Genomic DNA, 25,332 nt, shown 5'->3' on the forward strand with positions numbered 1-25,332 from the left:
TAAATACATGTGTTGCTATGAACTAGAGATCAGCAGGGATCTCATTTTACTGTTAAGCCGATTGATTTACAAAGAAATCTTACTTGTTAAGGTTTTATTGGAAATTAGCAGAAATAGTACCTTCTCCGCTAATACTGCTACCCCAACTTCACCTATTAAAACCCAGGAAACAAGAACATGAAAGAAATCCTGCCCCCCCCCCCACACACCAAAGAACACACAGCTTTTGACAATGTTTCAGATCATAACTCTTCCTACTGTTATTCCAAGAGTTAGGGACTCCGATGGAACAATTCCCTATCTGTAATACTGAAGTAGCATTTCAAAATTTTTTCCTCTTCTGTGAGGAAATGCAACTCTTCTGTTTCTTTGTTCAAGGAGCCAAGTAATATTGAATAATAATTCTATTTCTCTTATGAAATGGTTCTCCTTTAAAAGCGGAACTTTTAGCAGATTGATTCAAGCTGTTAAAGAAAGCATCTTTCCTTGGTTTCTATGAAAACATACAGGGAACATTCCAGAACAGAAATGTAAGAAGTCAAAGTGTGAGACGACAGCTCTGGTCCCATAATGTAGTACTTAAAATGAGTGTACTTTTTGTGCACGTAGCTTATAGTCATAACCTGCTACAGGAGGGCCAAGAACTCAGTAACAGAAACTACATGCAGGAGGTCCACGTGGAAAGAGCACCGGTTAGGAGGGTTAGCAGAGACTTTGATCAAGACCTGACCCATCTCTAGTCAAAATAGACAAAGGATTGAGCAAACAAGCATGGTAGAAGGTAACTCCTTTAGAAGAAACCTCAGTTATGGCATAATTCTTACTGCATTATTCACAGCTCTATCGTTTGTGTATGTTTTTATTTAGAATTGGTGCTTTCCTTGTTCAGCACACCAATACCAACACTTCAAACAGCCTAAGGGTATAGTTCTTTCATCCTGAATTTGAATACCTGTATATTGCCTCTAGAGGAGCTATGTAAGGTCACTGATTTGCTCCAATTACTTCTGTGGGATATTACAATACTGCAAAGGAAAAGATCACTTTAAGAACCTAATCTTGTCTGACCATCTTAGTATCTATGGGGTATGAGAGTTTAGGCTTACAACAAACAAGCCCTTAAATTACTATTTAACCACTGATGGTTCCCATGCAATTACTATTGCATTATCTCATTCTACCCCATTTTTTAGAAAAAGGGCAATAAAAAGAAAGGCAGCAGAACAGCATAAACTCTATAAAAGCTAAAGGATAACAAATGGCTAAAAGGGCAGGTGCTCTTTAAATGTTTCATGCAACAACAGCTGTAAGATTTGCCCAGCATTCATTAATGCAAGGGGCCGCAACCTTTTTGAGCCTGTGGGCACCTTTGGAATTCTGACACGACGGTGGCTGCAAACACAAAATGGCTGCTGCAGGAAGTGGAGCCAGCCACACTGAGCAAGCCCAAATGCAGGGGCGATGAGGGATAATTTTAAAAATATACCGAGAAAGAAGAGTTAAGAAAATGAAGACAATGCTGGGGTGGCAGCTGCCCCTAAAATGACAGTCTTGCACAGCCAATTGAATCTCCAGTGGTCAATCCCTGCTGGGCAACAGCCCCCCCTCCACTTTCTAAAACACTCGGGCACCCATAGACATCACATTAGCACCCACCCATTAAGGGAAGCTGTTCATATGATTTGTGTCAGCCTCAGAGAGCTCTGCTGTCCTATACCATCTTTTAAGGACCAAACCCTAGATAATCTCGTTTTGAAGAACAGCCTTCTGTCCGCTTAAAGACCAAGCAGAGGGGAGGAAAAGCGCTTCTGGTCCCATGCCCATTTCTGCAGAAGTATAAAGAAGCGCAATGGCATTTACTCAAGCATTAACAGAAGATGGCAGCACAAGGAGTTTGCCAACTAACCATCTCTAATGACCAGGAAGTTTGTTATTAAAAACAGAACGATGCCGTTCATAATGATGTAGCACCAAGCACCATCTTCCCGGGGCAGGAGAAGCCTTGTGTCTTGCTTACAGTTGGTCTCTCAAACATTCACAGGACAGTCCTGCTTTTCCAACAGTCAGTTTAGACAACTTGTGCAGCCTTGATCAGGAGTCAGCTCAGCTGGAACAGGTACTAGTGAAAGAATCCCAAAATGTATTCTCCAATGCCAATAAAATAGACCCCTTGAGCTATGCCAAACAGAGGAGCTATCACCAGTGCACGGCATCCGGCCCCTTTCATGAAGGCAGCTGGGCCCTCGTGGATCCAGACCTTCCTGCAGATAAGAAACAGTTGCTAAAGTAAACACGGGCAGAGCAGTTCTACAGAACATCGACAAGATGCGCAAGTTAAAGGCATAACGTTGGTTCAGGGTGCAATACTGTCCACCACCACCCCCTCCTCAAGAGACATGGACCAGCTTTCCCCAGCTCCTCCCACTCTGGCAGATTCTAGCAGAGGTAGACTGTGAGTGGCGCTTCATAGTTCACCAGCCAACAGTATTTGGGGTATGGAGGATGCTGCTGTTAAACTGGCGTTTCCTGCGGCAAGCAGGTGTACACCCTTAAAACTGATATCCACGTATTGGGGGTGATCTGTGGCTCAGTCAATGCTTCCCAGGTTTAAGGATGAATATCTCCGCACAAAACACTGCTGCTCTTCTAGCGAATTATTGCTGCAGCAAAGGAGTCAGTCTGATTCTTTTCCTAATCAGCACAGTAAGCAACGGTGGGTAGAAAGACTTACAAAGAAGCAGTTTAATCACGGCATCCGATTCATTGAAACGACTCCTAGTTCTGCTTACCTGGCACAGTCAACGATCCCATTATAGGTGTCCTCTCCTAGGCCTTTCTTGAGCGTTTGAACCCGGGTTTTTAGAACTAAAACGAGTGACAAATTCGTTCTATTATATACAACCTAATTTACTTTTGGTATAAAAAACAGTGAACAACAAGATTTGATGTCAGCTTCGGGTTATTTAATTCTGTTTCTGAGCCATGAACAGATGCACACACAGGCCTCTGCCCTTTGTATGTAAGTCCATTAGAAGAGTCTTGCTGGATCTGACCAGGGGTCCATCCAGTCCAGCATCTTATCCCGCACAATTTACTATGGGAAGGCCAACAATAAGGCTTACAGACCGAGGTCTTCCTCCAGTGTTGCCTCCCAGCACTGGTATTCAGAGGTTTTCCGCTTCTGAACATGTAGATTCCCTTTAGTCCCCATAGCAAATAGACTGTGATGAACCCATCCGCTTTTATAAGAACATAATTCCCTTTAGATCATACAGGCAAGGGCCAGGATGCCAAAGTTCATGCCCCCCAAATCACAGCTTCATTCTCTCTGAAAGCATTCAAGTAATATTGTGAGTTAGGACAGCACTGGGACTAGGGCCGGGCCAGGAAATAGGGGAGAAATATGTATTATCTTGCATCATAATATGAATCCAGTCACCATTGGCTGAGCTGAGATAGTAATTAAAGACCTCAAGTTCCTAGTCATCTTTATTTTTATCAATTAATTATATTTTTATCTTCTTTCCTCCAAGGACACTTTACATGGTCCTCCTTATTTTATCCTTAAGACAACCCTGTGAGAAAGGTTAGAAAAACAGGGGAAAGAAAAAAAACAGGACAATGGTCCCAAGCTGCAAGCTTCATGGGATTTAAGTCAAAGGCTGACGTTCTTCACTGGGCTAGACTAGACCACCAATAGGGCTCTCTTCATCCTCCTGCATCTCCAGATGATTGGTATGTCAGCACCGTTCCAGACAATGCTCACTTAATACAACCCTACTTCTCTTTCTTTCAGGTGGAAAAATTCGGCGTGTAAATTCAGCAAGTTCTCTCAGTTTCTAAACAGAAACATCAGGATGGCATGTTAAGAAAAAACCTTGCAACTACAAACTAACACGGCTAACTCTGCCGGATCGAAGAAAAACCTTGATCCCATCTTGTTGAAGTGTGGATTTGCTTTGCAGTGCGCCGATGGCTCATGAGTTAGAAATGGTGCGACTTGTGTAGCAGCCCCAAGAAGGGCTTAATGGAACTTGCTTTGAGGAAGCCTTAATTGTTTACTTGAATTAGCAATACCATGGCCAAAGTGGAACAACAGTTATGACAGTTGCACTGTCTGATTTTTACCATCCAACGGGGTCACTGCCACTGCAGCCACGGATCCTGCCACACAGCCGGACATGAAGGAGTGTAAGAAGGAAGCTTTTTCTGCTTGAGGCTTCTGCCCCAGCTTGTTGATGTTTGCAAAGAGGGGGAAGTATATAATGGAAAAGGGCACATCCCTGTTGGGAGTAGAAGAGGGACATCTCAGAATCGTATGAAACATCCTCCGCCTTGCTACAGACTAACTGCTCACTGAGCCAGTGCCATGGAAGGCTGCCACCAAATCCCCCTGGCCCTGCTAAGAACACTGCTGTTCCCATTAGGACTCTTATACATCTTTCCGTCACAGTGGTTAATCATGTATAATTTTCTCATCCTACAATACACGTTTTTTTAGCCTTAAACTAATGCTTATGTGTAGCCCTGCCTTAAAACCCCAAGCTGCAGGGCAGCTGTGAGCAAAGTACCAACTAATGGCCTGGACAGGGACATAGCTGAACTGCTGAAGCTAAGCCACCTGGTTCTTTTAAGTTAATTCAATAGCAGAACCCATGGGATCCAAATTTAAGACAGTCTGAGCTCCCGAGAAGCACAGAGAGACATAAATGGGGAAAAGCGTGCAAAAATGTTCAGCATCTTAGTAAACTACAGATTACACAGCAGCCAAGTATAACAGAGCTTGGCTGGTGGCCCCTTCTCCCTTGCAAAGCACTCTGCCCAGATGACCTCACAAACACAAGTCTGGATCTCTATGGGGATCAAAGCACCTTCGGGGACAGTTTTAGGGAAAAGAAACAATTGAGGGAAGGTTTAAGCAAGCACTTCATTCCCATCCCTTTTCTGCTGCTATAAGTCATTTGCCCCCAAGCCAGGGGTGCAAGCAGTAGAGAATTCACTTGCACGTTCTGTTGATCTTACTCTGGTAACCCTACCTCTCTAGCTTCAATGGAAATCTTTGCCCATTATCCGTCTCATATATGGACATGCCCTGTCTGTAACGAAACAGCAGCAGGGGAGGACATTTGGGGACACATTTTTTGTAGCTGGAGGGAATCCAAGCCAAGCATTTGTTGTTCCTCCGTTGCAGGTGTTTGGCCTGGGTGTGGCCAGAGAATCTCCTACAAACCACACAGAAAGTCCCATGCATCATCAAATGTGCATATGAGCTTTCCCCCATTGACTTTAATATCCAGAGCAGCTGTGTACACAGACATACACATGGACTACCCTCAACCTTGAAGCCAATGGAGAAGTCCTCATGGACAAAGGAACACGTGGGCAAGGAGCTTCAACTCCAGCCGAGCGTTCAGATGCCAAACATTTTCCATCTTGAAGTAACTGAAATCCGTCTGGGGCATGAAGAGGGACTGTGTTGAGAATGATTCCTTTCATGGCATGGGCTAAGTCTTTTTGTCGTCCAGCACACATCGAGCTGACTCAAAGTATCCCAAGTACTAACCTCTCCCCCCCACTCCCATTTCTTGAAACTACCGGGGCTTGTTATCCTGTATAATATATGGAAGGAAAACGCCCACCCTCTTTTCACCTGAGCAGGGTGGCCCCCAGCCCTTTATACAGGCCTGCTAGTCCCTGGGTTTGCAGGAGTTCTCTGGCAATCAAAGTGGCAGAGGGCCGTTTGGAGGCTGCCGTGGACTCAGCAGCATTAGGCTGTCCAGGTGGTGGATGGCTGGTGGGAGCAGCAGGTCCATCCTGTCTCAATGCCTTCTGCTGATGAGCCGCTAAAAAACAAAGAAGCAACGATGCTCCAGAGTTCTTTTCATATGCTTCTGTCTTCGGATGGTTTCCCTGTGAATGCTATCTACAGACATTCAGAAGGTTTTCAATGTAAAAAGCAGGGCTTTTTTTCAGCGGGAACGTGGGGGAATGGAGTTCCAGAACCTCTTGAAACTGGTCACATGGCTGGTGGCCCCGCCCCCTGATCTCCAGACAGAGGGGAGTTGAGACTGCCCTCCGCGCCACGGCGTGGAGGGCAATCTAAACTCCCCTCTGTCTGGAGATCAGGGGGCGGGGCCACCGGCCACATGACCAGTTTCTCTGAGGGCAACCCACTGAGTTCCACCACCTCTTTTCCCAGAAAAAAAGCCCTGGTAAAAAGTGACACAACCTGACGAGCCTCCCCTTCCTTTGCCCCCCAGAGGTCTCTCTCACCTAGCCGTCCAGCATCCTGGAGTTGGATTTTCAACATTTCCATTGGGGATGTGACCACCACTTGGCAAGTCCCAGCTCCGCAGCCAGCAATCATCTCCCTCACCAACGTCAACTCTTTTCTGTTGAGAATAGCGGAGAGATACAAGAACTGGCTGGAGGGTCATTCCCAAAACAATTTGTCTGAGGGTCGCTGAGCCGACCTTCCTGCAATTGGCCTGGCCTCTTGTGCCTTCAACAACAGTTCATCAGCAGAAATCGGCCGGTGATGCTTTTCATGGTCTCAGAGTAAACGTTATCCACCTGCTAATTGATGGAGAGTTGACACCACCGCTGTCTTCACCAAAACTGTCAAAGTGAAATCTTTGAAACTTGGTCATCTTTCTCAATACTGGGAGACAGTCTGTTGTTATTGTTATAGACAGTCTTTTTCTTTTATTCAAATGCAGTTTGCAAATGGTCATCCTTGAAATTGCTCATTATTTTCCCTGTATTTTCCTAGCAAAGTTCCCAGATGATAAATATAGAAAAGAATTGCCATTATAATTTATAATGGCTTTTGCAGTAATAATATTCCTAGCATCTCCATATATAAATTCTTCCTGCACACATCCATTCACTGGGCCTAAATGATGGAGGGAAGTAATGGGGACAATTTACTGGGACCGAGGAGGTCAAAGGGGTCTGGCAGAGGCTGAAAGCCCGCTACCGTAATCCAGTCTATTAGGGCCATTTCAGAATTAGACATTATTTTTTCATGACTTCAGATACGGGGTCAAAAGGAATGGGGGCATGTTACAAATTTGTTCTGGGTCCACATAAATGATGCTTGGCCTGTGGTCTATGTAGGCATGTATGTACATGGGTGCACAGGTATGCACTGGCATAACCCTTCCCTTTGGAAGAGACACAATACACACAAGCACACAGCCTGCACCACACACGTGTAAGTATATACAGTGTCTCATATGCAGAGCTAGAAATAGTCCACTCATGAAGTCAGACAAGTGCATTAAAAATTTTAAGACAAATAAATGTCCATCATATATCTTAAAAGTGATTTTCACAGATGCAAAAGACCCAAAAAGTTTTGAGTAAAGTAAGAAGTAGAATGCTCGCTTTTCACCATACCCATCCTGGGCAAGCAACTGTCGGAAGAAATCGTTGGCTGCAAGTTTGATTGCTTTTTCGGGAGTGACCAGAGTCAGATTTACAGCGGCTCCTGTGCAAGGATGGGAACATAATAAAGATTAGCTTTGGTGTAAAGGAACATGTTTTCACTCCTACAACTGAGAGTGTGTCTACACAAGACTTTTGACATGTGCTCTTCACATGTCAGGAGACACAATGTTAGCTGGGAAGTATAGTTTTAAATGACAGAGCCGGTGGAGATCACTCAAGAGGGGATGGATTCTCTCACAGCCCTCTGCTGCCTCTGATGTGTTGGACTGTCTTCCCTTCTGGAGCCTTTGCCCTACCGAGGCTCAGTTAATTTGAAGTTTTAAGCAGCGAGGGTGGCAGGGCAAAGGCTCCAGAAGGGGAGACAGTCTGGTACACCAGAGACAGCAGAGGGCTGTGAGAGAATCTGTTCCCTCCAGAGTGATCTCCACCGGCTCTGTCATTTAAAACTACACTTCCCAGCTAACGCATCTCCTGGCACTTGACAAGTGCACACCCAGGTGTCTCATGCAGAGAGACTCTTAACTGTACATGTTTTGGATGCACATAATCCTGAAAGTCTGATTAATTGCTGCTTGATCCAAACACATAAAAATAAAATACTCCTTAAAATGAGATAAAACCAGTTGAAAGATACTCTTATTATCCTATTTTAACACACAGTGCAAAGGCTACACATTTTGTTTCTAAAAGTCTGATACTGTACTTCTCTTTGGACTTAGTACACAAAGACTGAACTCAAGAGGGCACTGTGGCTCAATTGCAGAGATTGTGATGGCAACATAAGGGGATGTTATCCCAGGGAAAATGCACTTTCCCCAGTGGACCGAATAGCCCCTGCCCCAAGACTCTTCCAAGTTGGGAAGACAGCAAGGATGGGAAGACTGAAGCCCCTTCTCCATGCATGCAGCTGTTGTGATCTGAAGTGGGCACCACATGTGCAGGAACTGAGGAAAACTCACAACTTGACTGTTACATGAAGGATGAAGGCCACAGACTCAACATACAAGATCTGTAATGTGTGCTTGGCCCTCTGAAGAAAACAGACTTAAACAGAAGAATTCAGAAACAAACACTGAACCTATGGCCTGGTACAACTGCAATTCAATAGTAAAAGAAAATCCTGAGACTACCTCGATACATGCCGAAGAACCCTTCTGAGCGAATTGTCTTCACCAAGCAATCCCGCCTGGAACCAAATTGGGAACAAAGAAAACATGAGTGAGCCAAAAGATGTTTCAAGATTCACTGTCATTTGTAACCTGCTATTGACTATGAGTCATTTCTGAAAGCTAGTACAACACAGTGGCTATAAGAATGAGTCCTGAAAAGGGAAGTAATTGGTGCAAATCTTGTCTCCGCCTGAAACAGCTATGGCTCAGTGGCAGAGCACATGCAGAAGTTCCCAAGTTCAATCCCAGGAATCTCCACTTAGTTCTTATCTAATGGGCATCAGGAAAGCACCCTTGCTGGAAATGCAGCATATACATTTTTAAAATTAAAGACACTAAGTCTGCTGCCAGACAGGGTAGATAATACAGAGCTAGATGGAACAATGATCTGACTTTGTTGCAGTCAGCTCCAAAACCTAGGAGGTGGTCATAGGCAAGGTGATCTTGGCCTCAACCCCCATGTATTGCAAGGAATGAGATTTGAAAGAATTTTGCATGTGAAGCACCTGGAAGCATTACATAATTGCCAGCCATTACTACATTATCCACCTTCCCTTTGGGAAACTAGATTGCCTGAATTACTATATTAGTTGTCATAAACCATAAGGCTAGACTAATACAGCTTGCATGTAGGTTTGCCAGATTAATTTCCCAATGGGGGCCCTTTTTCAGCAATGGAGCGTCAAATCAGAGAAATCACAATCAAAACCAGCTGTAGAACACATTGTGATTTGCATTTTATAGACAGATCATCTTCAGGAACATTATGTAAAAAAGTGAATGAGGAAACAACAAGAAAATGAGAAACGTAGCAGCCACTCCCCAAAAGATTCACAACTGTTAGAGCTTCAGGCCTAATGCCCTGTCACACTTGGGAAGATCTTAGAGTACTCACATTCCAGTGTAGACTCCTTGTCCTTGCTGGTTCTGGAGGCGGGTTTTGGCTAAATCAATGGGGAAGACACAGGTGACCCCCACAAGCCCTGCTATACCTCCATTTATTAATTTTGCTGGAAGGCTGAAAAGGAGATGGAGACGCATTAAAGTACACGCAACAAGTTTGCTTTATTTAGAGAACTTTTGCTTCCATGGCCAAGAGATTCCCAGACAATAACTATAATCCTGTTCCCTTTATAAAAGTATTTTCCTGAAAAATTCCATTTTATACATTCTGCATAAAATTACAAGTGTGGGAGCTTTTCTGGCCTTGTCAGGCCGGCCATTCCACGAGATGGGAGCCACAACGGAGAACACACGGGCCAGGCAGTCATCAATGTTACCCACTTGCAGGGTGGCACCTTCAGAAGGCATTGTTCAGATGAGTGAAGCTGCCACAGTCATGTATATTGGAAGAGGCAATCCTGCAGAGACGCAGGTCCAAAGCCACAAAGGTTTTGAAGGCCTCAAAAGCCACCTAAGCTCATGGTCAGCACCATATCTTGTGATAACGAATTTCATATGTCAATTACACACTGAGTGAAGAACTTTCTTTTGTCTGCCTTGAATCTTCAGTGTGTATCTCAGTCCAGATATTATGTGTACATGTTAACCTCACCACGCACTCTCTCCATACCGTGATTCTTTTCATGCTCAGAATCATATGGAAACGTGCAGGCCTTGGCAGAAGGGACAGGTTATTTAATTACTCCAGGCAAACTTAGAAGTGGCACTGGGCTGCCACACAACTTGACTGATGATCCAAAACTTCACGTTTTTTGGACAGCACTAAAATCAAACTGCAGTCAACAAGCCACAGCATTATTCATCCTACATTCTATTCTGCTTCCTGTCCACCAGCTCTTCAGCTGACAAACATTTGCATTTTTGGAGAACAAAATTCCATACCTTTTTTTAAAAAAGGAAGAAATAAAAAGGCAGCACTACCTGATCATCTTCTTGTCCCTCATTGTTCCACTGAGGACGTCGCTTCCGTGATAGTTTCTAGCACAGGAAAATTCTTTGGACAAGGAAGCACTTTGCTTTGTATTTTTTGCTCAGCTGGGGGGTGGGGGGGAAATCACCATTACTGTTTTTGACACATTAGTTTCCACGGCTGTACTATAGATATATCACTTGATCAACTCCCAGAAAGCATGGATTCTATCAAAATGTGCAGCTCAATGCATTTTGTACAGTGTCTAAACTATTTGTGCACTGTGAGATAAGTGTTTGTGTACTTGACAATTTCTTAAGGAGAAAGAGATAAAGGGGAAAAAAACAGAAAAGCAGAAAAATAGCAAAGGATGCAAGACTGTTTCCTTTCAATCTTTATAACTTTTTCTAATCTGGCATTTATTATTGGACCAGTAAAGGGCATTTGTCAGCTTATGCTGAATTTTGCTTAAAATGGGGTCTTGGGTTCTTTCTGTTCAGTGAAGTTTGAGGAGTTCTTTAACATTCCTAAGGGACCATGGTCTGATGAAAGGGGAGCATCCTGCAAACTAGATGGCTGGCAGCAATGTAAAGAATACTCTAAATCTGTTCTTCTTGTGCTTTACATTGATATTTAAGGTCCGGGCTTGCCCAGAGGCTCAGTATCTTAGCACAGAGTGAGGGAAAGGATTTTCCTGGAGACGGAGACCTGCTTTGTTTTTTGGAGCCTTCCCTGCCTTCTCCTCTTTATTTCTCTCTTTTTAATTGTAGTTTTCATTTTGAATTTGTTATATTGTAAGCCTCTTTGGGTCTTGGGGGGGTCATAAATAACTCAGAGGAAAAGCTATTTATTTGGAGGAAGCCTCCTTTGGCTGGATGGTTCAGACTTAATCAAAATGTTGTCATCTCAATCACTGAAGAGACTTCTTCTTGCTCAGCCTTTCAGCAGAATCTAGGCTGCTAGGGTTGTTGGGAAATTCCTGGAGATTTGGGGATACAATATAGGGATGTTGGGGTTAGGGGAGGGACCTCAGCAGGGTATAATGCCATACAGTCTACCCTCCAGAGCAGTCATTTTCTCCAGGAGAACTGATCTCTATACTAGTGTCTATAGTCTGAAGACCAGTTGAAATTCTAGATCACCAGGTCCCACCTGGAGGCTGGCAACCCTAATACCTAGCCCTGGTAACAGACTTAGTTCACTCTCTTCCAGCAGCCAGCTTGCCAATGACGGACCCGGACCCCCAAACCCCTTTGGTCCTGCTCTAAGTTACAAAGAGCAATTACTGTGTAGAAGAGGACTCCGTTCTGACGTACTACAACGCCCAGGATCATTGGTGCTTTTTTCCTATTTGCCAGCATTAGTGTTACATATCCAGCACAAGCAACCCTGGAGAAGGCTCTTAGCCCTTGAGTAGAATTCTTGAAGACCCTGTTCAACCCAGCTCTGATCACATTCAGGAAGGCTCCCAGCTGCAGATGAGGCCTCAGTTTAGGATTGGAAAATTCCTGGAGATTTGGTGGGGTTATACCTGTCAGGTCCAGTATATATCTAAACTGTACTGACTCCATTTTCTAATGCTTCTAGTGTTTAAGTGCTTTCTTCCCAGGTGCACCAGTTCCCAGGCAGCATTCCCACCGGAGGAGACTGTTTTGTCTAACACCGTTCCACCAAGCATTGGCCTTGAAGGAGAGCAGCTTCCCAGGACTGAAAGATGTTGTTTTGAGAACTGTGGGGGGAGGCTGATCCAGATGGGTATTGTTACTCTGTATCCTATGCTTGCTCTTCATTGGTAACAATGATCATGTACCATCCTGAGTCTCCTATTCAGGACAGTGGACTATAATGGACCTTTTCTGCAATAAAGCTTCCTTTGCCAGACACTGGACTTATTCTTGCTTCTAAAGGGAACCTTGCAGAGAGTGCCTTATCTAGCCACAGTCTGACATTTTGTTACCAATCATGTCTGAGTCGGGCCCAGCGGAATCCAAGGTTGTCCCGGACAGGGATCCTTTGTTTGATCCGTATGCGTCTCCCGACAATCAACCTGTGCAAGCCCAAGACTCCCAGGAGCTGGGAGCAACCGGGAACGGAACCGGAGCTTCCACTTCCACCCCGCCTCTCATCGACCTCAGTACTCGGGACGAGACCGAAGGCGACCTCGGGGCAAGGCCGAAAGCAACCGCTCTCCCCTTGATCTCGGTACCCACCCCGTCGGAGTGGGGAGCCAGACCCCGAGAAACGAGAGAGCGCCGGGCAGGTGGACTCCATCCACGAGTTTCGATGGACGGGCGCCGAAGCCTAGAAACCGTCCCGGAGCTAGATAGCAGCCAACCATGGCGATATTGGAACAGGACGTTTGAGCAGACGGAGGGGGACACGTCTCGCCGCGGCGCCCTGAGTTGGGATTATTCCGAACTTGCTCCGTGGAAAGAGCCAACGGAAGTCCCTGAACAAAGTTGGGAGCAGATACAAGGTCGCACCTATGCGGTAGATACCAGCATCTCGGCCGTGACAGGTATGGCCAAGGGAATTCTAGCCGCGAGGTCGCGAGTCGTCCAAGGGGACCCTCCTCCTTGGGGCCCTTTCTCCCCGGTGAGTACAACGAATGAAGGTTCCATGAGTGAACAACCGGGGCCAAGTCGAATGCAACAGTTAGAAGCTAAGCTGATGGATATGGAAGAAAGTTTGGCTCACGCCATTCATTTAATTTCCTCAATGGGAGCAGGAGAAAGACTGTCTCCTGAAGAGATGGCGATACAGATAGCTACCCTCCAAAGTGTCATCTCCTATCCAGTGGAGGAAGTTCAGCAGCGGTCGTCACCTACAGGCGAGGGGGGCACCTATCCTGGCGAATCGGGAGAACAACCCAAGGAACTTCCCACACAGCAGGAAGTTCCACCGAGAAGGGATAACCCGGTTGAGCCACCCGGAGAGACTCCCACCGAACCTCCTAACGCGGGAGGGGATGTGCCGCCAGACGAGACTCCCGTTGAGAGGCCTACGGAAGGGGAGGAAAAGCCAAGTGATACACCGGTGATACCCCCCCATACTTCTCCTATAACGGTCCGGCCGGACCAAGCGGGAGCACACGCGGCTCCATCCGAGGGGGGAGCCCCTGGTCAACCGCGAGAAACTGTTCCCGTCGGGCAACCTTCGGGAGATGGTCTACCAGCGCCACGAGGCCAGCCGTTGCTTCCCAGAATAACAACGCCTGGAGGGGCAAGCCCGCGCGGCCTTCCGCCCGTTCGACCCTCGCCGCTGCGGCCCCTCTCACCTCGACCGCAGCTCATACCGTTGCAGCAGCCCCAGGACCGGCCCGCCTTACCACCTCCGAATCAACCGGGAAGGCCTGCACCACTACGGCACCTCCAACCCCCTCCTCAGCGGCCGATCTCCACTCAACCACCCCAGCCTCCTCCACCTCGACAGCTGCCGCCAACGCCTCCTGTGTTACCAGCCAGGCCAAGACTGCCGCCACCTACTCCGGCCCAACCGAGACCACCCCCGGCAGCTCAACCACGGCAACCTCCGCCCGCACCGCCGGCCCAACCTCCGCCGGCACTGCCGGTTCAACCGCCGCCAGTACAGCCGCCACCGTTGCCCCGACCGAGGCTCCAGTTACCTCCTCCCGCGCCCCAGGCGCAATTAAGACTGCCGATGGACTTCTACCCAGCGCCTGCTCCAAGACAAGAACTCCCGATGGGCTGGGTGAAGCTGGAAGCCACTTTCGATGGGGATCCCTCCAAACTGGGATTTTTCTTGGTGCAAGTGGTACAGTTTTTCAACCGGTGGGGGCACCTTTTTGGCAGTGAGGCTAGCCAAATTGAACATCTTGGATCTCGTTTGCAGGGCAAGGCAGCAGATTGGTATGTAGGACTATACAATGTGGGGGCCCCAGAACTTGATACTCTCCAGGGGTTAGTGGATGCTATCCGAGCACAATATGAAGACCCCTTAGAAGAAACCCGGGCCCAAACAGAATTGCAAGCCCTCAAACAAGGCAGCATGTCAGCAAGAGACTATGTCACAAAATTCCGGCAATTAGCAGCCAAGTGCCCCAGGTGTGAGGAGTCCACAAAAATTATTCTGTTCAAACAAGGACTTAACCCGAAACTTTTGGACAGAGCCCTCATGCAAGACAATCCCCCTACACTGTTAGGTTGGATTCAACTTGTTTGCGAAGTGGAGAATCGCATTTTAGAAGTCCGTTTGATAGAACAACAACAACAAACGGGACAAAGAAGACCATTGACCTTACAGAGGGGAGCACGGGGAGCTGGCTACGCCACCCGTGGAGCGAGAGATGCTAGATGGCAACAAGGGCTGTGTTTGCAATGCGGACAGGCTGGTCACTTTGCAGCACAATGCCCCTACCGGCCTGTGCAAAGACCTCCGCTTCAATTACGGCGTCCAACCCTTGCTCCGTTTCCTACGCTCCAACGCCCGACTCCAGCTCCACGAGCGAATAGAGGCCGCGGCGCTTCCCAAAGGTCAGCCTCAGAGAGAGGGCTGGAAGCGGAAGAAGTTATGGAATACGATCCCGCTTCCCCATCTTCAGAAGTCAATCCAGAAAGTCCCCAGTCGGGAAACGAGATGGATCTGTCGTAAAAGGGCCCAAACGACAGATCCGCCCCAAGCCCGTCCCTGCACGGAACCGGCCACCTGGGTCCATCTTATTCATGCCAGTGACTCTAATCAACCCAGAGAGGAAAATGCACATTCGGGTGCAAGCTCTTATTGACTCGGGCTGCTCGAGAGACATCATAGCCCCAGCTCTAGTCAATGGACTGGTCTTACCAACTCGGGATTTACAAAATCCAGTAATCTTTGAACAAATGGATGGTACCAACATGAATCCTGTCACAACTGAAACCATCCCGGTGATCACAGGCATGGGACAACATTGGGAGAAGAGGTCCTTTGTCATCAGCTCTACTGCCAAGTACCCGTTAATTCTAGGCAGCAAATGGCTATGTGATCACAATCCCTACATAGACTGGGCACAAGGATGTATTACCTTTAGTCATGCCAACTGTAAAAATCACCGTTGGAATCAAAACTGGGGCGAAGATCCAACTCATAAGGAAAAGGCCCTCCTCACCCAAGAAGAAGTCAACCAAATACCCGAACCGTACTGGCCTTTTCTAAATGCTTTCTCTGAGGAGGAAGCTGATACTCTACCCCCGCACCGACGAACGGACTGTGCGGTGGAAATTTTACCCGGAGCCTCACTGCCCAAAGGACGACTCTATCCCATGAGTCTCCATGAACGCGAAGAGCTCCGGAAATTCATCGACACCAACCTCCAACGAGGGTTCATCCGCCCAGCCTCTAGCCCCCACGCCGCTCCAGTCCTCTTCGTGAAAAAGAAGGATGGGGGGCTCAGACTGTGCACGGATTTCCGAGGACTGAATGCAGTATCCACCAACAACGCCTATCCCATACCGCTCATCCGAGACCTTCTCAACGTCGTGGCCCAAGGTAAGATCTTTACGAAATTAGATCTAAAAGATGCTTACTTCCACGTTCGTATCAAGGCAGGGGATGAGTGGAAAACCGCGTTTAATACGCCCCTCGGACAATATGAATACTTAGTTATGCCTTTTGGATTGACGGGAGCCCCGTCTGTATTCATGTCCATGATAAACGAAGTTCTACACGAATTTCTGTACAAAGGGGTGGTGGTGTACCTTGATGATGTTTTAATTTATTCGGACACCGAGGAAGAACATATTCAAATGGTACAAAAAGTCCTAGCCACCTTGATGAAGAATAAACTGCCCATCAAGTTGTCCAAATGTGAATTCCATAGAACCGAACTCACTTACCTTGGGTATTGTATCTCCCAAGAGGGTCTGAAAATGGATCCAGCCAAAATACAGGCGATCCAAGATTGGCAGACACCCACCACCCGCAAAGAACTGCAATCCTTCCTGGGTTTTGCCAACTTCTATAGAGACTTCATAGCAAATTTCGCCCAAATCACACTCCCCTTAACAGAGTTGCTGAAAACCAAAGATAAAGGGGACCAAGCTAAAAAACCCTCTTCCAAATTACCATGGACCCCCGATTGCCAAACGGCCTTCGAATGCCTAAAAAAGCAATTTGTAACGGAACCCATCCTCTCCCACCCCAACGAACAATCCCCCTTCATAGTACAGGTCGACGCCAGCGATACGGCAATAGGGGGGGTTTTGCTACAGAAGGGGGAGGATGGGAAATTGCGGCCTTGTGCATTCTTGTCTAGAAAGTTTTCGGAGGCGGAAAGGAATTGGAATGTGTGGGAGAAGGAGGCCTTTGCAGTAAAAGCAGCCCTTACTAACTGGAGACATTGGCTGGAGGGAGCGCGATACCCTTTCGAGGTCTGGACAGATCATAAAAATTTGGAGGCCCTCCGAAGCCCACGCAGACTGAATGCCAAGCAATTGCGGTGGGCGGAATTCTTTTCCAAATTCAACTTCACTCTAAATTATCTCCCGGGCAAAACTAACTTTTTGGCGGACGCCCTGTCGCGCATGACCCAACATAAGAGCAAACGGGCGGAGACTGTCGACACGGTCTTCTCGCCTACGCAACTTGGGGGCGTGGTGACTACTCGCAGCCGTGCCAAGCAGCCCCTCCCGGCCAACCAAGAGTGGAAATCGAAACTTAAAACTGAAGTGGAGAAGGAGGGGGATAAAGCTCCGCGAAACAAACTAACCCAATCTCCACACGGGGATTGGCTAGCTGGGAGCAAGTTTTATGTCCCAGACAGCCTCAAGCTGGAGGTCTTGCAGCGCTGTCATGATGCTCCCACTGCTGGACATTATGGGTACCTGAAAACTTTGCACCTAATTCAAAGACAATTCTGGTGGCCGGGCATGCGCAAAGACATTTCCCAATACGTTAGTTCCTGCCCTGTTTGCCTCAGCGCAAAAACCAGAAAAGGGAAACCTCCGGGTCTCCTGCAACCATTGGAAACGCCGAACAGGCCCTGGGAAGTAATCTCCATGGACTTTATCACTGATCTACCTAGTTCAAAAGGACATAATTGTATTTTAGTTGTGGTAGATCTGTTCTCCAAACAAGCTCATTTTATCCCCTGTACTGCTATACCCTCCGCTCGGAAACTAGCGGATCTGTTTCTAAAACACATCGTAAAATTACATTCTTTTCCGTCCAAGGTGATTTCGGATCGCGGCGGACAGTTCGTTGCCAACTTCTGGCGGGAGCTTTTGAAAATGTTGAATATTGAGCAAGGCATCAGTTCAAGCCACCACCCACAAACAGACGGGCAATCCGAAAAAACAAACCAGATATTAGAACAGTTCCTTCGTTGCTACATCAATTTTCAACAAGATAACTGGGTGGACCTTCTCCCCCTAGCCGAATTCTCCTATAACAACAGTGTACACGCTTCAACGGGAGAGGCCCCATTCAAAATTGTATACGGGACTCACTTCAATCCCTTCCCATTGGACGCACCCCCTCTCCATTCCTCTAAACTGCCAGATGTATCTTCATGGTGGGGGGAGGCGGCGCAGCAGTGGACTCTTATTAAGAAACACCTTGAAAAAGCCAAACTGGATTATAAAAAATACGCAGATCGCCATCGTGTGGCCGAATGGGAATTACAACCCGGAGATCATGTGTATATTTCCAAAAAAAACCTGAAACTAGCTCAGACAAGCCGCAAACTCGCTCTAAAATTCCTGGGACCTTTTCCTGTGCGCAAGATAATAAATAAAGTGACTGTTGCTGTAACTTTGCCCAAGAACCTGCGCCATGTGCATGATACGTTCCATGTCAGCCTTTTAAAGAGAGCTCCCACCGACAACAAATGGCACATCAAAGCTCCACCCATTCCAACTTTAATTGACGACCAAATACACTATGAGGTACAACAAATTTTGGACTCTAAACTCAAGCGAAATCAGCTTTTTTACCTCATTAGATGGAAGGACTTTGATTCTGGTTACGATGAATGGGTGAACTCTGCACATGTTCATGCTCCTAGATTGACCAAAGCTTTTCATACTCGCTACCCATATAAACCAGGGGGGGATCTGTTTTAAGGGGGGCAGAATGTCAGGTCCAGTATATATCTAAACTGTACTGACTCCATTTTCTAATGCTTCTAGTGTTTAAGTGCTTTCTTCCCAGGTGCACCAGTTCCCAGGCAGCATTCCCACCGGAGGAGACTGTTTTGTCTAACACCGTTCCACCAAGCATTGGCCTTGAAGGAGAGCAGCTTCCCAGGACTGAAAGATGTTGTTTTGAGAACTGTGGGGGGAGGCTGATCCAGATGGGTATTGTTACTCTGTATCCTATGCTTGCTCTTCATTGGTAACAATGATCATGTACCATCCTGAGTCTCCTATTCAGGACAGTGGACTATAATGGACCTTTTCTGCAATAAAGCTTCCTTTGCCAGATACTGGACTTATTCTTGCTTCTAAAGGGAACCTTGCAGAGAGTGCCTTATCTAGCCACAGTCTGACAATACCACCACAGAGTCCACCATCTAAATAGGTTTGCCAAACCTACTGAGGCCCTTCCTCTCCCTAACCCCACCTCTCCCAGGCTCTGCCTCAATATTTCCAGGAGTTTTCGAACCTGCAGTTGGCAACCCTACCTCAAAAGAAGCCAGTTCCCCCCCTCCTGGGGAACTGACCTCTGTGTCATATATGCCTCTTGCATATCTGCCATGAATATATATGGGCTCTGCCTCTGGTCTCTGAGAGTATGGGAAGTTCTTTATTGCTGCAATGCCAGTAGGTTATCTCGCAAATGTTTACTTTCTCTTTCTTGCTCCGCTGAGCCAGTGTCCTTGACTGCCATCTGAAACTGGCTCGAAATGAATCCTTCTTGAGAACCAAAGATAAGTTCATCTTTCTCACTGTCTACTCTATAACAGAGGAGTTAGCCGTGTTAGTCTGTAGTACGCACCTGACAAAGAGAACTGTGATTCTGGAAAGCTTATGCTACAGTAAAGTTGGTTAGTCTTAAAGGTGCTACTGGACTCTTTGATTTTACTCTAAAACAATGTCTCACTCCAACCCCCCGCCCCTGTTAACGGTCCTCTTTCCCAAAGAATGGAATATCCCCTATAACTAACACTGCTAGCCCTACATACGTCACTTCTGCTAATTCCATTGTCTGAGCACCTTGAACTGAATGGATCTCTAATAAAATTACTTCAACTGGAACACCTGCGTGTTAACTGTGGAGAACTTGGGGACCTAACTGCCAGAGACTGACATTCTGCAGTCTGGAGATCAGTGGTAATTCTGGATGATCTCCAGCTGCCACCTCCCCAACGTTGGCTACCTTAACTAGGCCCAAGAAGCTTGCAAATGTTTACCAACTGAACGTGTAGAAAAGAGTACAGTAGCACCTATAAGGCTAAGAAAATTTGTGGTAGGGTATGAGCTTTTGTGAGTCACACAGCTCACTTCTTCAGATACCTGAATACAGCTACCCATCTTGAACCAACACAACAAGGAAGACAAAGGGAGCTGAAAAGCTTCAAGAAACTGAACGGAAGTCAGATATTTTCATTCTCTAGACCTTATTCCAAACAGTGTTGTAACTAATACTTAAGATTCCTTATTACAGGCAATGTAGTTTTGGAACAGCCTGCATTAACTCCTAGCATCCTGTAACAGTAAACAGAAACAGAACCATCCTCAGCTTTTGCAGGAACAATAACCTTTTTGTCACAGAGGGCCAGTCCTAGTACCCAGAATTATAATGGGGTGAGGGTGCAAACAAAGCCTCAGTTACGTGTTTTGTGAGGAAAGGGAGATAATCTCATTCCCAAATAATTTGTGTGGGAGTGTTCCCTTACTCCCCCCATTCTTTTCAATCCAGAGGAGTGAGCCATGTTAGTCTGTTGTAGGAAAATAGTAGAGTCCAGTAGCACCTTTTAAGACTAACCATCTGTAGCATAAGCTTTTAAGAACCACACCTGACAAAGAGAGCTGTGGTTCTCAAAAGCTTATGCTACAAATACATTGGTTAGTCTTAAAGGTGCTACTGGACTCTACTATAATTCTTTTCAAGATACTTTCGGGTATTTTGCTCCCTCTCTCTCTCTTATTTTCTCAACCTCTTTGTCTCTTCTTTCATTTTTCCTCCCACCTCTGTCTCTTTTCCTCTATTCATTCTAATTTCCCCTTCCTACTTTTGATCTCTTGGTTTCAAAAAGTTGGGGGGTGGGGTGGGACAAGGAACTGGCAATATGCTGGCTGCTTGTGCAGTGGAGAAAAAAAAATGCTTACAATAAATCTTGCCAGAAGTACTTCTTAGGGTATAGCTGCTCACCCCCTTTCTGGTTTCTTAATCTATCTTGCACCAGTCATTTCTCACCATCCTGGATCTCTAAGAAAAGCAAATGTTCATACAAGGAAAAAAAATTCTCCGTTACTGAATGTTGTTTGCTTGTATAAACATACACTTGCCTTAGAAACCAAAGACAGTGAGAAATGACTATTTCTAGAATCAAATATGCCGTTGTAAGCAATAAGTCCCACTGAAGATTTGCAAGCAAGAAGGCAGAAAATAGGACAGGTATTACAAGCTCCAGTCCCTGTAAAACAAGAAGCAATCAGACCCACAAAGAAGGACCTTTATTTTGGATGCAAAAACGTAGGGAACTTTTTGACTAAGCAGTTTGCAAATCGGGCCCTGGGAAAACACCCACCAGACTGAACTTAGGGAACCAAAGAGCTCCTATATGGGAAATGAAGACGACATGGGTCATCTTCATATACACACACCCCATCCTGAGAGTAGAGAGAAGTCTTGAGCACATTATGAGGGGCATCAGTCATTCCAGTCTGCATTACTTTCCACAAAACACAGATGACTGAAGCCGCACAAATTCCTAAATAGTAAAGAGTCCAGAAGCATCTTTAAGATTAACCAATTTTATTATAGCATAAGCTTTTGAGAACCACAGCTCTCTTCATCAGATGGTCTCTAGTCTTTACTATTTTGCAACAACAGACAAACACAGCTAACTCCTCAGATAACACGGCTAACTCAGTGAAGTGGTACTGATATAACCAGGGAGTTAGTGGGTAGCTAAATTGCACAGAAATGAGATTGTGGTGATGCAGGTGAAGTGTGTTTTGAAAGAGACAAGCTCTTAATGAACAGAGAAAAGTAATTTTATCAATTCAGCATATTGAGTACATCTACGAGGTGCGCAGTTGGATCAGATCTGTAGTTCATCTAGTCTACAGTGGTCAAACAGCTGCCCTAGAGGGCCATCAAACAGGGCGCAGAAGCCGATCCTCCATCCAGTCCCTGCCCCAACCCCTGGAATGATTTATGAGAAGAGATCAGAAGAGCACCTTTTCTGGCTTTCGGAGAACTGGACTAAGTTGTGAGAGTTGATTAGTTTTTGGCTGTGGAGACTTTTTTTGTTTGGCAAGCAAATGTGTCCGACTGTTTTATCACATGCCCGTTGATTTAATTGTACATAACCTGCCTTAGGTCCCCTTTCTTTGTCAGAATGCAGTATATCAATATCTCAAATAAATAATAAATACCTTGCGTGAGATCAGCAACATGGTAGGTCAGTACAGCAGTCTCATTTGTGTGAAATTTAAAAGTGCCCAGACCTACTGATAGACAGTTCTGATACAGTTGTTTCAGCTGGATCCTGTATGATAAATGTAGAGTTAAATATTCCTGTCTTTTTTGTCTTAAGCCTAGAGATGGCGGCAAAAGGCCTCTGCAGGGCTGAGGAAGGGTAATAATACAGAAGCAAGGAAGTCAAAGCATTGTTCATATTTCCATGGGTTTGAAAGGGTTGGGCGTGCCCTAATGCAGGCTTAGCTATCTCTCAACAAAACACTGTGTGTATTTATGGTCATCACAATACTGTTCAGCTGTTATGTAACCTGTTTTTGCCCAGCCATGCCAAAATTGAAGACAGGCCAATAATATCGCAAGGGCAATGAGTCATGCTTTAACCACTGAATCATACAGAACCAGTTAACCTTATTTAAATATTGCCGATGGTATGAAAGTTCTCTCCAGCAGTGTGTACAACTTGGGGATTTGCAGTTAGTCACATTCATACTTAACTAACTGCTCAATATTGCGGAAATTAATTATTGGAAGCTGTAATGACAGTATTGGTTTGCAATGGATTGATCTATTCTGACGTTAGAGCTTCAAAACAATCTGTCCCAGCATTCTGCTTTAAAAACAGGGTTAACTAATCTTATAAACCTACTTGTGATCTAGATGACAAAAATTGGTAACAACTGGATGCTTTTTAAAAAAAATTAAACTAGTAGAAATGAATGGATAAGAAAGGAACAACTGTCACTGTGTACATTCACCTCATTTGTTTTTAATTTGTGAACTGGAAATGTTTTTTGCTCTGTACACTGGTTCTGATTATTTATTGTATTTTAATTTTTAAAATGTTTAAAAACCAACTTGTGGAAAAAGTGAAAAGGAAGTACAGTGCATTTTTTTTTGCCAATCCATTATGGCAGGAAGTTGAAAGAAACGTTGCAAGGCACTTTGTTCTACAAAAAGAATACTACATCTGACCTGCTCCTGAAGTCATGTGGAATACTGGAGTGTGATTGGACAATCATACCAAGCTACCTCCAGTTCTGTGCCTTTCTGGACTTGCCACACAGTGCGAATTCCCATTCATTGATTACAGATCTTCCAGAAACCAGTCCAAGTACCGCACACTTGCCGTAATTATTATTGGCAGTTTCCACCAAAAGGACTCACACAATCTATACCGACAAAATGCCTTTCAAAAGCCAATTCTTAATGTAATGAAACATGCTAGCTAAATTTAGCAATGAAGTTACAAGGTCTCCCTAGGATACTTCTGTACTCAGCTTCCCAGCCCCCAAATGAAGAAGCCTTCTGTGACATCAGAACAGCTGAGCCAATGGGCAACCTAAGGGGCTCTGACCGCTCTGTCTGGCAAGCCCTGCTATGCGATCAAAGCAGATTCACCATTCAGCTGCTGGATGACAAAGCCAATGGACTCTGAATATATTGATGAATATTGAATAACAAAAGTTTTGACAGTTTTGTCCTTGTCATCTGTTATACATGGTTACCAGTTTCCTTGAAAGCAAATTAAGAAAGTATTGTACAAGGGGAACGCACTGTAACACTGCTAATAATAGAACAAGGAATTTGGTCACGTATTAATCCTGTGTGGTTTAATTAATCCTCACAGTGATGTATATCTAACTCTGCCGTTCCAAAGACTGAAGGGGACAGTGTTTGTATGAGAAGCTGACAATTCTCTGCTGTTTCCTCTCTCCCACTGAAGGACACCCTCCTTCCTTATTGTGCTATTCCTAAGCTTGTCAGCCCCCAGGAACAGAGTTTCAAGGTGCTTAGTTGACTGTGGCAGGAGAGGAAATTCAGAAAGCCCCAGTCCACAAGGCCTGCAGATTGCTGCATACATGCTAAAACCTTCTGCTACTCATGAGGAAGGGCAAAGAGTTAGGCATGGTGCTGGTGGCCCATTCCTTGGCAACTGGAAATCCCACACAGACACTCTTGACTTCTGAGATCTTCAAACTAGATGCCTGGTGTTATGGCCATGAAAGTTGTGTTAAAAATTCCAGTCAAGTTGCTGAAGCTAGTTCCAGCGCTGCCTAGCAGAACACACCCAGTTCTGGCTGTAGTTTGACTCAGAAAACACAAGTAGCATGCATCATATGTAAGGCAATGAGAAACGTGCACTGTGAACATGAATTCTTAGATGCTGCAGATAACGATTAGATAAATTCAGGCAGTCATGTTGGTCTGCAGTAGAACTGCAAGATTTGAGTCCAGTGGCACCTTGGAGACCAACAAGATTTTCAGGATATAAACTTTTTAAGAGTACCCTGAAAATCTTTTTGGTCCCTAAAGTGCCACTGGACTCTTGCTGAGGTTAGGTAAATGCACTGCTAAAGAAACTGGTGACGGGCTTGAATATGCGATGCCTAGCAGCGAGTCATTAAGCTCAAAGTGAGGTGTCACCAAAGAGCAGCCCATTCCAGTGTGGCATCCCAAACTATTAGGAATCTAAGCAACTATTACAGTCGAGGCCTTCCTCAGCTGAAGATGCACAAAAACAGCATGAAGTCCTAGGCTGCCTCTGAAGGAATATGTACGCACTGGTGAAACACAGATGTGCATTCAAATTTCTAAACTCATGAAAGAAAAAAAGAGCAGCTTACCTTCCTGATGTGCGAGGCTCTGGTTTCCTCCCTTCCTCCTCTCTTGCAATTATGAGTATCTGACGCACATCTGGATTCCTCCAACTAACAAGCCCAATCTCAGTTAAAGGGACAGTTCACAAATTCTCAACAGATTTAAAAAACAACATGTAAGTGGGAGGGGGACCCTTTTCTTTATTACTTATAAACCCTTTCCCCTTAGGGCCTGGCAAATGAGGTGCTCCAAGCTTCATGCAGGAGGATTCTCCCATTGGGTGAAGATATGTGGGTGGAGATGATGCATGTCTAAAAGAAAAAAAAATGTGTTGTGGTTCTAAACCTAACAGGTTTTTAGACAAACATTGCCTGCATTTTTGCCTGCATAGGCAAGCCCTGCTTCCTCAAATGCCAGCTGTAATCAAATGAATTGTTACTAGCAATACTGTGTCACTATTAACTGGAGTAACATACAGGATAAAAGGGTGTGAGCTGCATAGACTGATGTCCCCAGTTCACATTTCAAGCTGTGCTTGAAACCTCACTGTTTCACAACCTGTAAGATGGAAAGGGTGATATTGACCTATCCTGCAGGATTGTTGCTTGGATTATGGTGATTCTGCACATAAAAAGCTCTGCAGATGCGAAAATT

General features: G+C 45.6%; 1 protein-coding gene across 3 annotated transcripts; it reads right to left on the reverse strand.

The window, feature by feature from the left end:
* Positions 1-77: 77 nt before the first annotated feature.
* Positions 78-24,931, reverse strand: SLC25A18 (solute carrier family 25 member 18). Of its 3 annotated transcripts, XM_054987947.1 has the most exons (11): positions 24,705-24,931; positions 22,035-22,147; positions 10,506-10,619; positions 9,517-9,639; positions 8,583-8,638; positions 7,402-7,492; positions 6,274-6,392; positions 5,651-5,843; positions 4,129-4,283; positions 2,790-2,865; positions 78-2,261 (listed from the first exon to the last, which is right to left on the reverse strand). In XM_054987947.1, the coding sequence occupies exons 3-11, from the start codon at positions 10,526-10,528 to the stop codon at positions 2,120-2,122; spliced, it is 978 nt and encodes a 325-aa protein (XP_054843922.1). In that variant the 5' UTR covers positions 10,529-10,619; positions 22,035-22,147; positions 24,705-24,931; the 3' UTR covers positions 78-2,119. The 3 variants fall into 3 exon arrangements, with proteins under 3 accessions (XP_054843922.1, XP_054843923.1, XP_054843924.1); XM_054987948.1 differs by lacking the exon at positions 22,035-22,147; XM_054987949.1 differs by lacking the exon at positions 10,506-10,619 and having other exon boundaries at positions 24,705-24,930.
* Between the last annotated feature and the right edge of the window lie 401 nt (positions 24,932-25,332).

The sequence above is a fragment of the Eublepharis macularius genome, chromosome 9, assembly GCF_028583425.1.
Source record: "Eublepharis macularius isolate TG4126 chromosome 9, MPM_Emac_v1.0, whole genome shotgun sequence".
Classification (NCBI taxonomy): Eukaryota; Metazoa; Chordata; class Lepidosauria; order Squamata; family Eublepharidae; genus Eublepharis; species Eublepharis macularius.